Source organism: Mirounga leonina, unplaced genomic scaffold, assembly GCF_011800145.1.
Source record: "Mirounga leonina isolate KUSES-001 unplaced genomic scaffold, KU_Mleo_1.0 Mir_101595, whole genome shotgun sequence".
Taxonomy (NCBI): Eukaryota; Metazoa; Chordata; class Mammalia; order Carnivora; family Phocidae; genus Mirounga; species Mirounga leonina.
Genome location: NW_023270158.1, coordinates 3,580,489 through 3,596,874, shown reverse-complemented (window position 1 = coordinate 3,596,874; position 16,386 = coordinate 3,580,489). Strand labels below are relative to the sequence as shown.

At 45.9% G+C, this 16,386-nt stretch overlaps 1 protein-coding gene and 1 long non-coding RNA gene across 2 annotated transcripts in view; one reads left to right on the top strand and one right to left on the bottom strand.

Annotated features, from left to right (window-relative positions):
- The window catches only part of NHS (NHS actin remodeling regulator), a 347,684-nt gene that overhangs the window by 46,619 nt on the left and 284,679 nt on the right, over positions 1 to 16,386 (bottom strand). The window contains exons 2-3 of the mRNA XM_035000245.1: positions 6,214 to 6,366; positions 1,611 to 1,744 (exon numbers count right to left, since the gene is read on the bottom strand). Of these exons, the coding sequence (XP_034856136.1) occupies positions 1,611 to 1,744; positions 6,214 to 6,366 (287 nt within the window). The remainder of the gene's footprint in view (positions 1 to 1,610; positions 1,745 to 6,213; positions 6,367 to 16,386) is intronic.
- LOC118007221 overlaps positions 336 to 16,386 on the top strand; it is a 32,856-nt gene continuing 16,805 nt past the window's right edge. The window contains exon 1 of the long non-coding RNA XR_004678344.1: positions 336 to 449. This is a non-coding gene — a long non-coding RNA (uncharacterized LOC118007221). The remainder of the gene's footprint in view (positions 450 to 16,386) is intronic.

Below are 16,386 nucleotides of genomic sequence, written 5' to 3'. Positions count from 1 at the left end.
TTTAGGCTTTTTCCTATAGCCTTACTTTGGTATTTAGACATTATTAAAAATTATGCAGATTATGACAAATGGTGTTATTTTTATGTCATTTCTGTAAATGCTCAACATTATTCTCTCCCACCCGCCCCCCTGAAAAAAACAACTTAATGAGCCACAAAACATGTTATAATGAATGGAAAAATATTTTTAGCCTTTTTATGCAGAAAATGCCTCATTAAAAGCAAATGCTTTAGCAAGCAGATTTGAGCTTAATAAAACTTTTGTTGAGCAGGAGCTTTTATGACAAATCACTAGCGTGTGTAACTGCTCTATATAAAGACCCAGAAAGCCCTAAGAGTCTCTCACCTTCCTTTCTTATCCCTGGGACTGCAGCAACATAGTTGAGTGTGACACGGCACAGAGGAGACTCGATGAGCCTGAAGGACATGGAGCCCGTGGTGCAGCCACAAGTAAGAAAAATATCTATGTATTGGTCAATATCACTCACTGTTTTAGCTGGCTGTGTAATAACATAGATGAAGTCTGTTCTCAGCTGGATGTTTGGCATCCTGCAGCCCAAATATCTTGCATCTGTTTTGCGTATTGTAAAAGCCATAAGGGCGCAGGGTTTATTACTATACATAGAAACTTAATTTCAAGTAAAAACCTCAACTTGGACCCACACTTGTAACTTCTTTAGATTTGGGGCCTCAAATTGTAATGACAGGGGAGCAGGGATCCAGCCATTCCAGCAGCCATAGGGGCTGATTTGGTCACAGAAATCACAGCCCCTCACTTCAACGATGCCCTCCTCGGAGGCACAAAATGCTCGCCTAGCCCCACCAAGGCCTTTGAAAGCACGCTGGCAGTGATGATGTCTGTAGGTGTTGTGAGCCGGGCTCGGCTTCATCTGCGAGTCATCCCCGGGGGCTTGGGCTGAGTCACAGCCACACCCGCCCAGGCAAAGCTGAAGTCACCAGCCGAGGAGGACGCTTGGGTAACTGGTTACCTGCAGCACTGGCCTTCCTCACAGAAAAAGGCGAAGCATAAGGGATGCCATGGCTCATCTTTAAGTGGCGATTTTTCACAGCGGGTAAGTCTTTTTCCCCCAGGCCACCCCACCGAGTCATCTGCACCATCACCTGGCCAGTAACAGTGAACACTTATTGAGGTCTAAGTCCGTGCCAGGCACCGTGCTGCATTCTTCCCATGCCTTACCTCGCTTACCCCTCAAACTGTATGAGCTTCGTGCTACTGATATCCCCACATTCCAGATGAGGGGACTGAGCACAAAGAAGTAAGCTGCCCTAAATCTTTCAGCTTGTATACAGAAAAACTAGTGTTTGAAGCAAAATTTTCCCCCAATTTCAGAGTCCTTAATTATTATTGCTTTGCTGCACTGTACAAGCAATTAACTAAAAAAAAAACCAAAAACCTCTGTATTCCCACTCTATTCCCCCAAAGACGCATGAATGAAAGGGGTAAAAAAATCCAGTCGCTCTCAAATGCCCACGACTTGCTCTCTCAGGCGGCCCAGCCTCCTCCACCAGGAGGAAGGAAATGGACTCCCAAGACCCACTCATGCTTCCCGATGAGCAAGGCCAGGGCTGCTGGCTGGCCACCAAGCTCACCGTTAAGAAGTGCCGCTCCTTAACTTCGCGCCTCCTCTGGCTGTGAGCTGGCGGATAGGCTGGCAGTGGAGGAGCCGCCACCGAAAGGGGGACAGCAGCTCTCTGCTCCCGGCGGTCACTCCGGCTCCGGTGTTCTGGGGGCAGAGAAAGCAACGATACAGAAACATCCTTGGCATTTTCCATTTCTCTTTCCCCCTGGGGAGGGTGAGCAAAAGGCTAGAAAAAAGTGAGTTTTTCCTAATATAGCTCATCTGTATACCAATATAAGATTTTCAGAATGGTTCCAAACTAAACTTTCACTTCACAATAATACGTAAATGGGCACTTATATTTTAGCGGGTCCATCTCATAATCTTTGTATGAGATGGCGCACTCTGAGTTTGGAAAAAGCAGTGTATTTTCAACGTGCTTCATTTCAAAACAACACGAGCAAAAAAAAGTCTAGAATAATGGTGGAAGGTTTGCTGACACTGATGCTGGAGTGGATCACAGGCACAAGCATGCCAGAGCCTCTTGGGGAGTGGCGGGAACAAAGGCTCCCAGCCATCCGGTGGGCGATGCAGTCAGTCAGCTCACACGGGCTCAGGGCTGCTGGCTGCTGCGTGGTCAGGAACTCTGCGGGCCACTGGTAGCTTGCAACAGGCCACGGTGGGGGTATTTACATCACAGAAATTAGTGGGTGTTACACATCAGGGCTTTTATCTTCCTGCCATCTATCTACTTATTTATCTATGTTTTCTTTTCTAGAGAGCCTGTGACCAGCACACCCTTGCAGCCGTCCAAGCTCTGTCATGCCTAACACTCAGGGGGCTTTGAAATCCTAGGCTCCTCGAGAAAGTACAGGAATCCCAATGATGACAGTTGTCTGATTTAAGAATAAAGCTACCTCTGAGGAAAGCCAAGAGATTTCTGTTTGTGGGATAAAGTGGTCCTGACTTCATAACAAGAATCACTGAGAACCCAAGAGCACAGTTTAGCTTTCTGGGTGTTTCAGTGAGCTACAAAGCACACCCTGCCCAACACACTGGCCACAGTAAAGGCCGCCCCGCCTGCAAATGCAGCTCACGCTCATGCCTGGGGCCTCCTCGTCTAACCAAGATACAAAGTCACCGTACAGATAGTCTGTGCTGAACTGCCGCCACAGCCAGTGTTTATCAGAAATCCCTTTTGAGATAAATGTCTTCCTTGTTCAAGTGTCTACCTCCAGTGCCGCCCCCTTTTTTCTCTGCAAGCAAACAGTGGGCTTTTCTAAATGGGCAGCACAAGGAAAAAGTTACATTTTAAAATTCATGACGAGGAGTAGAATACAGGTGTCACTGGTTAGGAAAAGGTTGGAGGAAGGGAGTTGGGAGGGAGACATGAACTCAATTTCCCATTTAGTTGCTCCCTTCCTACACTTTCTTAAATCTCTCTTTCATTTGCCCTAGGCTGGAAGGAGGCAGGCTAGATTAATAGCTCCCTAATAATACTTTTTTCTGGCGGTGTGGTGGGGAGAACATTCATCTGCTAGAGTCTAAAACTGCAGTAGACTTTTGGTCCTTATTCCTTTAGACCAGTGGAACTTAGACCTCAGCCCTGAAACTTGAAAGAAAATATAAATATCTCTTTATAGCCACTTAGTAATCTCTCTCCCTGTCTTACAAACATAAACGATGGCATCACTTAAAGCCATTATTGGCTCTGAGTATAAAGAATTGCCAAGAAAAAGGGGAAAAAAAGAGGAATCAGATTCTAAATAATTCAAAATCCCATGAGGTGTAACTTGCTCTGGGAAGCCTTCTCTGAAGCTCCATGGCATGATTAGTGCCTCTCCTCTGAGCTCCCATAGCACTGTGCTGAAATTACCCGGTTACTTGCCTGTCTCCTTCACCAGACAGGCACTCCCTGTGGACAGGGACCAGATGTTAGTTATTGCTCTCTGAATCCCAGGTTTAGCACGATGCTGGGGCCTCAGTAGGCTTTGCTGAGGGGTTTGCTACTGAGCAGATCTTGAAAGCAGCCAATTTCTAGGTTCTGATCTCAGTCCTCCCAGCTCTCTCCTTAGAGCCTCACCTCCACAAAGAGCACAGCGCTGCGGCCACCGCAGCTTTACTTGTCTGGGCTTCATTATCCACTCAGGCCTGGTGGAAGCCAGGATCTTCCAGCTGTCCAAATAGAGAACCTCCAGGGAAGCTCACTGCGGCATCTGCCGAGCAAGGCCGTTGTCTGGTGTTAGTTATGGCCACCAGATGGCAGAAGTGGTATTCTGATGAATGCACTGCTAAGCTACTGTTTCTTGGACAAGGTTAAAAAAAAAAGTCACTTTCTAATTTTAATTCCACACTGCATGTTTTTAATTCTATGATGGCTATAATTCCTGTTTATGGCTCTCTGCAGTGCTATTAAAACTACTACACCCAAGATTTGCTGTTGAGACAACCTCAAAGAAAGCCAGTCTGTGGAGGACAAGATGCAGCTCCACAGTCTTCCTTCTAAAACCCCAGGAGGCATTATATCCCTCCCTCAGCCCCCAGGAGGAAGTTCTGAGAAAATTGATATTGGCACTTGCTGTCCCTCAGTTCTGTCATTAAGTCCAAACCCGACAACGCAGTGAAATGTGATCGCTTACAAGCAGCTTAATGTTATCTGGTTGCATCTGGAAAAATCTAATCAGGGATGACTTATGAATAATAATAAAAGGATAAAAATAATTATGTCTAAAGGGCTAACGTAACTCAAGCTCTCTGATGATGGGATCAGAGAAAGTATCTAGTGAGAATGATCAGATTCCTGTGTCATCATTCTATGCCCTCAATGCTCAAGCAGTTTTCTACAGAATTTGATTTACTTACACATTCATTGAGGACCTACTCTATGTCAGGTTCATGCTAAGTGATTTGAATAAAAAAATTAATAAGACACCATCCAGAGCTCTTGAGTTGCTCATGGATTAATGGTGGAAGACGGGCCTATAGGAGGTTAGTGATGATACAAGCTTATAAGTGGCATGACTGGGAAGATGCAAAGGATATTATGGGAAGGGTTATCGAGGCTGCAAAGGAACGGTGAGTATGTTAAGGAAAATTTCCAGAAGACGGCTTGCACTAAAAATTTGGTAAAGAAGGACTTTTTAGCCAACTACAAAATCGAAGTGACTCAATTTAAAAAATCCAAGTGAATAGTAAGAATGCCAGAGATACTTCTAGAGGATATTGGTCATCACTATTATAGGTGTCACAGTATCTGCTACCAATAACCAAGGGGAGTTTTTAAAAACAGTTGCATTAGGGATATTAGTAGGTTAATTCTTTTGTTAAAGGGGGGAGAAGATGGGATATGGAGAAAGGGAAAAGTCATAAACATGTGGAAGAAAATAAGTTGAAAACAAATGTGTCATTTCTCCATCCTCATAGTGACAATAAAATGTGTTTTTTTTTTTTTAATAGTAATACTTTTGGAAAATACTGTTCCTTAAAGGAGCATAGGGAATTTGGAACAAAGGCACTGAATGTACAGATACCATCTGTCTCCACATCAAAAATCTAAAGACCAAAAAAGCTGGTGTGCCAACTTCTGATACCCAACTTAGGGGGCTCTAAAAGGGTGATGCCAGTTTTTAATCTCCTTGTCCTAACTACAATGGTTTTAAGCCACTGGAAAGTAAGAGAAGGCTGTTACCTTCTACCTTGCCTGCTATGTGTCTATCTCTGGCTTTTTCAGGACTGTGAGAGAAAGAGAAAGAGAAATATTTATTTTCCTAGGACACCGTATGGTGAGGAGGAAAAGAGCTCTGGCTGGGGGTCTGCAGGCCTGGATCGGGTTCTTGGAACTCTGCCTAATGGGGTATGTGACCCTGAGCAAGTTTTCTGACCTCTCTAGGCCTCCACGTGCTCCACTGTAGAATGGACCTGATCATCGGTTCTCGACAGGAGCACATCCCCCGAGGGAGGTTCTGGTTGTTAGATGACTAGGCGAGAGCCAAGGATGACAGCTGTCCTACAAGGCACAGGAGGGTCCTGAATAAACAAATAGTGCCCTGGGTTCCACCTGTGTTCTACCAGCATTTCTTGTCAGGGAAAAGCCTAGAACCTATTTCTGAGTCAAACCTAATTCTCTTTTAATTATTACCCAAAGGGTTTTCTTTTTGTTTTTTTTTCCCCCCTGTGGTTTTTTTGCTCATGTTTAATGTATGCAGAATGCACCAGTTTTGATGGTTGTGTCCTCCTGCCCCTTAACTCTCCTTCATTTCCCTCTACTTTTTGTTCAGAATGGCTTCTGATTCTCTTTACTTAATCCAAACCTACTTTTGATAGGCACAAACATCTGACTGCTTTATGATGTCTTTTAGTGTAGTCATGCCCAGGTGTTTGTATGTTGCAAATATTATACATTTCCTTTTAAATTCTCTTTATTATCATATTTAGACCATGGTGCGATTTCTAATTATATGTATAAGCAGGTTATATCACCCCTGAATTTCATTTCCGTGTAGAAAAGGGAGCATTTCGAAGTAGTTGCTATAACAAGGTGAGGTGTTAGAACTGATGGGACAAAGAACAGCCCCTGGATGGGACAAGCTCTGAGTCCTCTCCCCGAAAAGCCCCCCGAGCCGGGGACCAGTTACCTCTGCGCAGGGCTTGCAGGCTCTGCCGGGCATGGTGGTGCAGCTCCTCCACGCAGGGCGGCCTTGTGGCCGGGAGGAAGAGGTTTCTCTGCTGGTGCCATGGGGCACGGTAGTATACGCTCAGTTTACTCTCAATGTCCAGGCTGGAGACGGCTGCAAGACAGAGAGAGAAATGGGCCGTTATACATCACAAGCTTTAAATTGTGCATCTGGCAGAGCCTGCGGTGGGGGACGGGAGTGGAGTCTGGGTGGAGTGGAAGTCCAGAGCGCTGCGTTCACATTAGGAACGCACTCAAGGCTGGAGAAGGGTCTGTCGCGTACAGTATGGAAAGAGACCACCTTTGCCCCCAAGCTAAGGGATGGGAGACCCCAGGACACCAACCATCTGCCTGTGACCAGCTTACTTTCTCTCCACACCTCTTTGCACTCTCTGACACAGTCGCTCATCAACCTGGACAAACTCTTGGCCATCCACGCTTGGGAGTGGGATGCGGGGAAGTGGCGGGGTGGGGTGGGGGGGTTCTGCCTTCCAAGAATGCAGAGAAAAGCCTCAGGAATGAGTCAAAAAGGTCACCCTAGCTCCAGTCTTCTGGCCACAGGGCCTCAGAATTAAAGTTCTGCACACCTGCTCCTGATGCCCACCTGAACTTTGCTTCTCCCTTGCTCTGCTTTCTGTCTCCTATGACCCCTGGCCCCCAACCCTGATTATTTCACCTATCTTGCTTGCCAGCTCCGTTGCCTGCCATCTTTTGAAGCATTGCTCAGCTTCCCTAGTTTCATCTAGGGGAGAGGACAAGCACTGAAGAACCCATTGCAGGGGTACTGGGGGTTAAGTGAGGAAACCACAGACAGTGCAGGTGAGGAGAGGGGTACCGTCCTTGCAACTCATCCAAGAGATCAGGGAAAGAGGCCTCTTTCCCCCAAACACGCCCTAGGTCTTCATGTACATACTGAGCCTAGGATAGAGATCACCTACGAATGATCGTCAGATAAATTTATCTTCAGATAAATTCTCATGGGAAGAGCTGGTCCTAAGCAGGAGGATTCTGGTTAGGAAATTACAGTACGGGGGAACTCCTGAGCACCTGGGCAGCTCGCCAGCCTCAGGAATAGCGAGAATTGGCCCAGAGGGCTTCACCTGCCAGACCTGCTATCGTGACCAGACCCCTGTTCTCCCAGTCAGTCTCATTGTCTCCCTCTGCTTCTTTTCCCACCTTTTCCCCAGTGTACGGTTTGGGCGTGTTCTGCCCAACTGTTTATTCCTATGCCCCAAACAGACTTTTGGTTCTTCTCCGATCCTTTTCTTTTTGAAGTCCAGCTTACCATTTCATTTTGTCCCGGAAGCCTTACACAGAACAAGATACTTGACAGATAAAGCAGAAAAACAAATGGAAAAGGAGGGAGGACACTTTTGTAGAAAGGAAACAGAAGAAAACTGGGGAAAATGCAACCTTCTGGTAATTAATCCTCCTCCCCCCACCCGGTACTGCATTTATGGCAATTAGTTTTGGTTTTCTTTTTCTTTTTTTTAATTTTTATTTTATTTTATTTTTTTTGAGAGAGAGAGAGAGTGTGTGCACTAGTGGGGGGAGGGGCAGAGAGGGAGAAAGAATCTCAAGCAGGCTCCATGCTCAGTGTGGAGCCCGATGCAGGGCTCGACCCACAGCCCTGAGATCATGACTGAGCCAAAATCAAGAGTTGGACACAAGTGACTGAGCCACCCAGGTGCCCCTTGGTTTTCTTTTCTAATGCAGTCTTCGGTAGTCTTTTTTTTTTTTTTCCTAGAATAATGCACCATAATCACAAGGACCACCAATAGAAACAGACATATTCCCAAAGATACTAAAGAAATATCACGTGGGCAGCGTCATAGGGACAATTCCGTACTTGTAAATAATGCCACGCAACAGAAATTTCTGTGATATGCCATCCGATATGGTAGCCACTAGCCATATTGGCTATTAAACACTTTATTTTTTTAAAAACTTTAAGTTTAAATAGCTATAGGTAGCTATTCTATTGGACAACCATAACCATGAATATTCTAGTATATTCTCTCACCTTCAGCTACAGAGCAGATTGCTCCCTTTGACCTAGATTTTTTCTTCCTTGGTGTTTAATCTCTAATAATTCAGGCCCAAGGGTTAGAGATCCCAGAATTTTCTTCCTGGGTAGGGGAGAGTATTTTTAGGGCAGAGTTCTATGGGGCCAAGCATAAAGGCAGCCACTTTTCTTTTGTCATTTACTCTATAACCTCAACCCTTTCCTTGGAAACCGTAAGTGCTTGGTGGACCAGTCAGGGGTCACGGAGTTCTGGGGACAAGAAAACCTAGGAGGAATCACTAAGGGAGAAACCAGCCTCTTCAGGCCTCACATGAGGCATGGGAGGCCTTGAGGTAGAAAGGGCAGGCCATATCTAGATGGGAGCCTCCCTTCTCTCCTGTGTCAAGTAGCGGGGAATGCGAAGGCAGAGGCTTTATTTAGCCACCCTCGGAGGAATGCTCTGGTTCAGTGACGAAGACTGACTAAAAAGTCAGCCCCTGCCTGGTTGCAGAGGTCAACTGCCATCTAAGAGGACAAAGGTCATTATCAAACTTAGTAGAGGTGGGTGGGAATTCATGTGCTAGTGGCAGCTGGGAGAAGGTACTGAACAGAGAGCTTGCCTGGGGAAAAGAAGAGGCCAAGAAGTTCAGTGGGCAGTTCCAGGAGTGGAGGGGCTCCTGAGCACTTCCTCTCCCAGGCCCATCCCTTTAGGAAAGTAGGAACCAGGATTCAGGGCTGAGCCCAGGTGACTTGGGGATAGACCAGAAGACTTTTATAGCCCCTCAGAAACCAGGTCAAGTGGCCATGGCGCCTTAATCTTTGTATGGGGAAGAGCTAAGCTCCTGCTGTTTATCTCTGTTCATCTGAAGAAAACTCATCAGAAGTGCTTGTCAAAAACAGACTACTGGGCTCCAGCCTAGACTTCCTGAACCAGAATTTCCTGCAGAGGCCTAGTACTCTGTATATTTGAAAAGTGCCCTCAGATTATTTTTTTATCATGAGGTATATATCAGAAACACAAAACATTATCTGATGATGCCTTGGGATCTTACGCGAATGAAGGGAGATGGGCAACATGGTGGTGGGCAGGAAGAGACTGCTGAAAATGGAAACATCTATCCACACCTGGAATATTTCCCAAATAGCTCTTATGTCCTAGGCACAGTGCTGGGTGCTGGGATATAGCACAGAACAAAACACACAAGAATCCTTGCCCTCCTGGAGTATATGTTCTCTGGTTCTGTGTGAAAATGGTTTAGATGTGATTGTGCCTGGAAGCAGTCGGTTGGGAGAAGAGCCCTCTAGCTAACTCCTCTGTTCTACTATTTTTTTTTTTTTTTAAAGATTTTATTTATTTATTTGACAGAGAGAGACAGCGAGAGCAGGAACACAAGCAGGGGGAGTGGGAGAGAGAGGAGCAGGCTTCCCGCCGAGGAGGGAGCCTGATGTGGGACTCGATCCCGGGACCCTGGGATCATGACCTGAGCCGAAGGCAGACGCTTAACGACTGAGCCACCCAGGCGCCCCGCTCTGTTCTACTATTGTACCGTTCCCTGGAGGTAGTCCAAGACCACTAGACTTCTAAAGGCCCTAACACCAAAAAGATCATAGTCTCCACTCCTCCATCTCCACCTTTCTGCAGTAGGTAGTCCCAAATTAAAGCATAAATCAGCAATCATAAAATAAATGTAAAGAAGTTCTGTAAAACTCTCTTTCCTCACTATTAAACATAAAATATAAAGTTATTTGAAAAAAAGCATTTTTTGGTACCACTGCTTTGCTGATGCCCAAAACATTCTTACTGTTCCTACTGGGCAAGCCAGTGCTGAGTTTCTGGGCTGCAGAACTCGGCCTGCTGCTCAGGACTGTGGATTTGCAGATGCAAAGACTAACACAGGAGTTCCAACACAGGCAGCCAGGACGTGGTTCCTAGGAAGAACCAGCTCTCTCAGTGACAGCCTTCAGGGCTCGGAATCCTCACCTCTCCCCATGTAGTCTTTTTCTTTATCTGCTGACAAGCTATAATGGATTTCTGCCATGCATTAGCAGGTGAACATTTCACTCATCAGTTGCCACAATTGTGTTTATCTCTTAGACTAGGAAGGGAAGGAAAACTCTTTAATCCCTTTGCTCTCAGTTTTGTCCTTTGGTTACAGAGCATTAACTAGTATGTGTCCACTGGAGGCAGACATACAGACACTAATGGAGCTCTTCCAGGGAAAACTCCCATTTTCCTTCTTAAAAAAAAATCTATTCCTTTCTCTAAGCAACAGTTCAACGCAAGTTGCTAAGTCATTCGTAAGCTCATTGCACTACTACCATTTATTGCAAAGCTGTCCCACATCTTCAGGTTCACCCTGCCCCCCTTTCTTCCCTGTTTAACAATTACACCATGGCTCAGCCTTGAAAGCTAGTGGTCTTAGTACTCCCAGTAATGTTTGTTCTCATAAAAATGATACAAAGTGCAGCAAGGAGGTTTCTCCTCTGCTTATTCAGATACATCCAGCCCACCACCACCCCCGCCCCGCCGCCGTGGTAGGCAGAATTCTAGGATAGCCCCCAAGATACCTGTCCTCTCCTGTATGTACCCTATGTAGTCCCCCACCAGCTTGAGGGGAGGTGAAACCTGTGAATTCTATTACATTATATGGCAATGGGAAGTTTAAGATCCCTACTCAGTTGACTTTGAGTTCATCGAATGGGAGATGATTTTCTTGAGTTTATCTCACCTAATCAGCTGAGCTTTAAAAAAAAAAAAAAAAAAAAGACACGAAGCGGCAGAGACATTCTCTTGTTGGCCATGAAGAAACAAACTGCCACACTGGAGAGAAGGCTGTGTGGCAAGTAATGGCAACAGCCTCTAGGAGCGAGGGCCTCAGTTCTGCAACTCAAAGGAACTGCATTTTGCCCACAACCACTGAGCTTGGGAGGAGCCCCCAGGGCTCAGATGAGAACTCAGCCCCAACCCAAACCTTGACTGCAGCCCAGTGGGACCCTGAGCAGAGGACCCAGTGAACCTGTGTCCAGAGCCCAGACCTGCAAGATAGTAAACGGGTGGTATTTTAAGCTGCTAAATTTGCGGTATGTTGTTAACGCAATCACAGACAACTAATACACCCTCCCACTATTTCCTAATACACCCTCCCACTACTTCCCTAGAGCCAGTTGCTTGCCTTGCCTGGTACTTGTCCTCTTCTCCCTTTGTTATTGCTCTTCAACAAAGGGGTATGTAATGGCTTGGATTACAATGGGAAATAGGGTTATATGTCTCATTTTTATTCCCTACAGCAGAAAAAAGGTTACGTGGGTGTACCATTTCTCCTGTCCAACTATAGGCTCTCCCAGAGAGCTCGGGCTATATGCCAAGCTGTACGTCGCATGTATTACGTTCATGGTATCTTCACACAACCCAAAGATTACAAAGTATTGCTCCCATTTTACAGCTAAGGAAACAGGTATCAGAGAAATACATAAATTTCCAAAGTCTCATACACCTGGCCTATGGATGATCTGGGACTAGAAATCATCTCTCTTTGGCTTCCAAGCTGCTGCTCTTTCCCAGACCAATACTAAACTAAGGCTGACTGGGGGCAGGTGTAGAGTAGGCCGTCTGCCACATAAAAAGTATCCAGTACTTCTCAAAATCAAAAGACTCAGAACTGCTACTGTCTGCATCATCCATAGGACTAGATGTAACCAAGAACTGAGTGAATCTCTCAGAAAGTGCCCAGGAGATTTGTCAAATTCCAGATATACAAACAGACACCATAAAACCAAACTGCTGAAAGAGAATACCATTATAGGAAATGTCCACAGGGCAGTGAAAAGTCTTTATAGACCGAACTTAGTTCATTCCCCTGTCAAACTCCGGATATAATGGAATTGTCTGGACCTTGATTCATAGTGATACATTGAAAGCACAGATCTGGTCGCTGGGTTCATCTGAAATGAAATGACTTGGAAATTGAGGAAAACTAGCGGCTGCCACTCTCTTGGGAAGGCCAGGCCCATTTCTAAGGACAGGAGGAGGCTCATGTTTAGGAACTATTGGGACGGGATGAAAATCAGGGGGAAGAATAATCTTGCCCTAAGCTTCTGTCCTGCTAGGGTTGGTACTTATTTAATACTGCCTTCTCTGGCCTGGCCTCATGAACTTCTCACTCCCTTAAAGCTTGATTAGCCCTAGGAAGAGTGCAAAATGCTTATTCTTGGCCTGGCTTCCAAGCCTCTGTACCTCAAGTCTCCACCCCTGCCACTGTCTCTCTCCGCATGCTGTTCCTTCTTCCTTCTCTCAGGCTTTCCAGAATTTAAAAGGGGTAAGGTGGCAGCTGAAATCAAAGTCTGAATGCTATGTGTGGTGAAAATTTCAGAAAGATGTGCAGAGTGATTCAGAAATGGAACTGCCTTTTGGATTTTTAAATGTTCTTAGAGTGCCTACAGGTCAGACTGCCCACATCCAATCTAATTAACCTTCCTTCCTTCCCTTCCGCCCATCACACCCACCCCCATGACAAGGGTTCCTTGCCAGGAACATAGCTCTCCACAAACCATCCATTCTGATGCCCTGTGACAGAAAGCAGCAGGGCATGTGTTAGCACATTAATATATTAATGAGCATCTGAAAGAGTCAGTGTCACAGATATGTCGCCAATTTGCTCCCCAGGTCCCTGCTATGCTGAAGCCAATCCTCAGCTGTCATCAGCTTGGTAAGCAAAACAGAAATCTTCTCAGGGTCTCTCTTGCTGCTGCCTGGGCTCTCAGATCTGTTAGGGAGCTACGTGGGGAGGGATGGGATTTCACCAGGTGCAACCATCCTTCCTGCCTGCCCTTCCTTCCTTGGTAACCAGCCCCTTGCCCACTCTGTTTGGCAGTGTGGAGGAGGGAGCAGGGTGAGGAGCACTGAGGCTCCTGCCCCTTGTGGAACAACCTGACACCAGAGCCAGGTTCCTAGTCTGTCCCTGCTGGACTGCCTTTTCTGTAGAACCACAATAATTCAGACCCGTTCTCCACTGTGGACAAAGCATCCGGTGTGGACCCCTCAGCATCAGACAAATCGAGGCCTTCTGACAAGTTCCAGTGTCCTGAAACATCCCAGCACCACGGAACGGAACATGTCTGTGTATTTATTTATACACTAAAAGGATCTAGAATGATTTTTCCTCTAGAAATACTTCCCCAACTTCTAAAACAAAACGATGCTTCATCCTACGAGTACTGTTTAATTATTGCTGTTACTGTTGTTGCTGTGTTCGTGTCGGACATCCCGTGGAAAGACCACAGGAGGCATGGGTTCTACTTGCAGTTCTGCACTCTCGTGCAAGTCATGGAACCTTCCCAGGATCCAGTTCCCCATCTTTACAAATGAGGGTTTGGACTCTCTACTCTCTGAGTCCTGTCCTGCTCCGTTTATGCCTCCGTTTTCTACCAGTCGTCAGGATAAGTGAGGTTGCAGGATGCAGAATAAGAGATGGGCTCTGCATTCGAGCGATAGCAGATGCACTGGGGAAAGACCCTGAGCTCTGGGCTGGCCAGATGGGGGTTCACCACAGCAGCAATGGATCCAGAACAAGTGCCTGAACTCTTTGGGCCTCTGGGCCCTGCTCTGTGCAGTGGCAATCTTAGAGGCTTCTTGGAGCGGTTCTGAGAGTCCAGTGAAAGGATGACGCCCTTGCCATGTCCCTGCTCACTACGTATCGTACCCTTTCCTGGCCTGCGAACAAACGAAGACCAAGAGGCCATGACTGGGGGGAGGTCACAGTTCAAAAGAGGACAGTCTGGAGCTCTCGAAGGTTCTTGTTTCTTTATTTGCCTGTCTTCTGGGTGAGTGAAGTGTAAACAAAGGTGAGGCCACTAGAGATCACTCTTTGGGGGACCTTGCAATCTGGAAACTAGAAAGAAGGTTGCCCGCAATCAGGGAGCCTGTGGTCTCTCTGACAAGCTGCATGTCTCCAGTGTCTGATACTGGTTTACTGGGGCAGCATTCAGTGTAATGACGTGGAGATGCTAATTGTCCCAAGTCGCTATCAGAGCCGCACCACTATACTTCCTCAGAAGTGGCTTATAATTTATGGGTTTATCTTTAGGTCACTCTGCTGCCATGTTCTACACCACGCACTTCCCCCAGAATGTAAGCACATAGCCATCTGTCGCAGCTCAGCTATTGTTTTAAGAAAATTCCTTTAGGCATCTAACAGAATCATTGAATTCTACTGCTGGGAGGGACCTCGGGAATTATGGAGCTCTGTGTTTTTTCAGACCATAGGGCATGACCCAGCAGTGGATTGTGAAATCCATTCAGCAGGTCAAGACTAGCATTTTTAAGACAAGGAAACAGAACAGAGTAGAATAGAAAATGCCAAATGCGCTCCCTGTAGGGTTGTTTTGTGAAGCTACTGTTTCTGTCACGTGTGTGCGTGCTGGTAAAAATGTGTTTCTGGCTCTGGGTAGCAGTCAACACACTGAAAGCCACTGTTTAGGCCACCCCTCTCGTGGACTGATGAGGAAAGCCAAGATTTGAAGATGTGACCCAAGATCACAGAGCTGATTTTTGGCAGAGGCAACACCAAAGCTCAGGTCTCCTGACCCACACACTTCCCTTGGCAATTGTTCAGCCTGGTCGCTTCACCTTTCATCTCTCTTAGTCGTTATTTGCTACCTATCAGGTTGTACTTCCAAAACAAAACAAAAACCCAAACACTTCTCATCTGTTCTCCAAGAAATCAGCCACTTTTATTTTAGGATTCCAGAAGCACTTCAGCCAAGTGAGCAAAGAACACGTTCCCCTGGGAGGTTGATGCAGACCACATGTTGAGCCCCACTAGTTTAAGGAATGAGAGACCAAGGCAACAAGGTAGGTATTAGGGTGAACAATATTAAATTAGCGATATGCAGCTGTTTTGCCCTACAAAAACTATCTGAATAGCTCAATTTAATAATTGGGTCAATCCCAAGGTTAGCTTTGCCAGAAAGGACGTCATGTTCTTGGTGGTCAAGTGCTTCCCTTCCAGCAATCTGGACTGAAAATGACCAGCCCATCATCAAGAAGTGACACATTTGTTCCAGTTTTCAAGGCATGGGTGCCTGAGCTTAAATCAGAGGGGGCAGGGAAGGGAGCTTGGCTCAACACTTGCTTCACCAGCCTCACACCCCTTAAAGAGACAAGGGCAGTTGTACAAGTTTGCAAACAGGTTTCAGTGGAGAAAAGATAACACTGATCAGAAATAAGGAATTTGATCTTTCAGGAGAACCACATGGAGAGTGAAGAAATACTTCCAAGATTTAGAAAAGGGTGCATGTCACAAATCTATTTTCACTATTTGCAAAGAACCAGCTGAGGTTGGTTGCAGGGAAGAACATGAGTATCATCCTTTGGTAGGTACTCAGCTTTCCTTGAAATTCAAGCAGGAAAATGGAGAGCAAGGAAGGCACTCTGCCCACAAAGATGAATATGGGGTTTTAAAGTCCCTTCATTTCTGCTCAAACTACAGATGTGATGTCATGAACACGGGCACCTTTGACATTCCAGGGAAGAAAGTAGAGTTGGAATGGGAGACGCAGGTCAGAAAATGCATGTGAAAGTCACCCTTCTGTTTCTGGAGACATTGCACACAGTCACTGGATGTAAGAGGAAAGGGTTCTGTTTCCAATATGGTGCATGCATGGAGCCCCTTGTCTTCTTGGACAGATGCCCTTGGCTTGTTTAAATTGTGAAGCAATAAGGTATTTAGCACGTGACACCCAATTATATATTACTAATAAATCTCCTAGGTAGAGATTAGGCTTTTAAAATTTACTTAGAGATCATCAGTGACGGTGGAAAGTTTAAAAATACTTGCAAAAGGCCCCACATACCACCTCTACTGCACTTACTTAGAATTATTATTTGCTAATTAGTATCTTTGTAGGTAAAGGAGAAGTAATGCCCTTTATTGGGCCAACAAAGAAGCTATAAATACATGAGCCTGCGAGCCAAAAGGAATTATTTTCCAAGGACCTTTCCACTACAAAAGGCTAGACATTTATGAGTTCTGTGCTCTCTATAAAAGACAAGGCATGAGCTATATGAGTGGGGAACACCTAATGCATGATATATTGAATCTGGTCAGAAAAGATGTGTTCTCTTGTGACTCA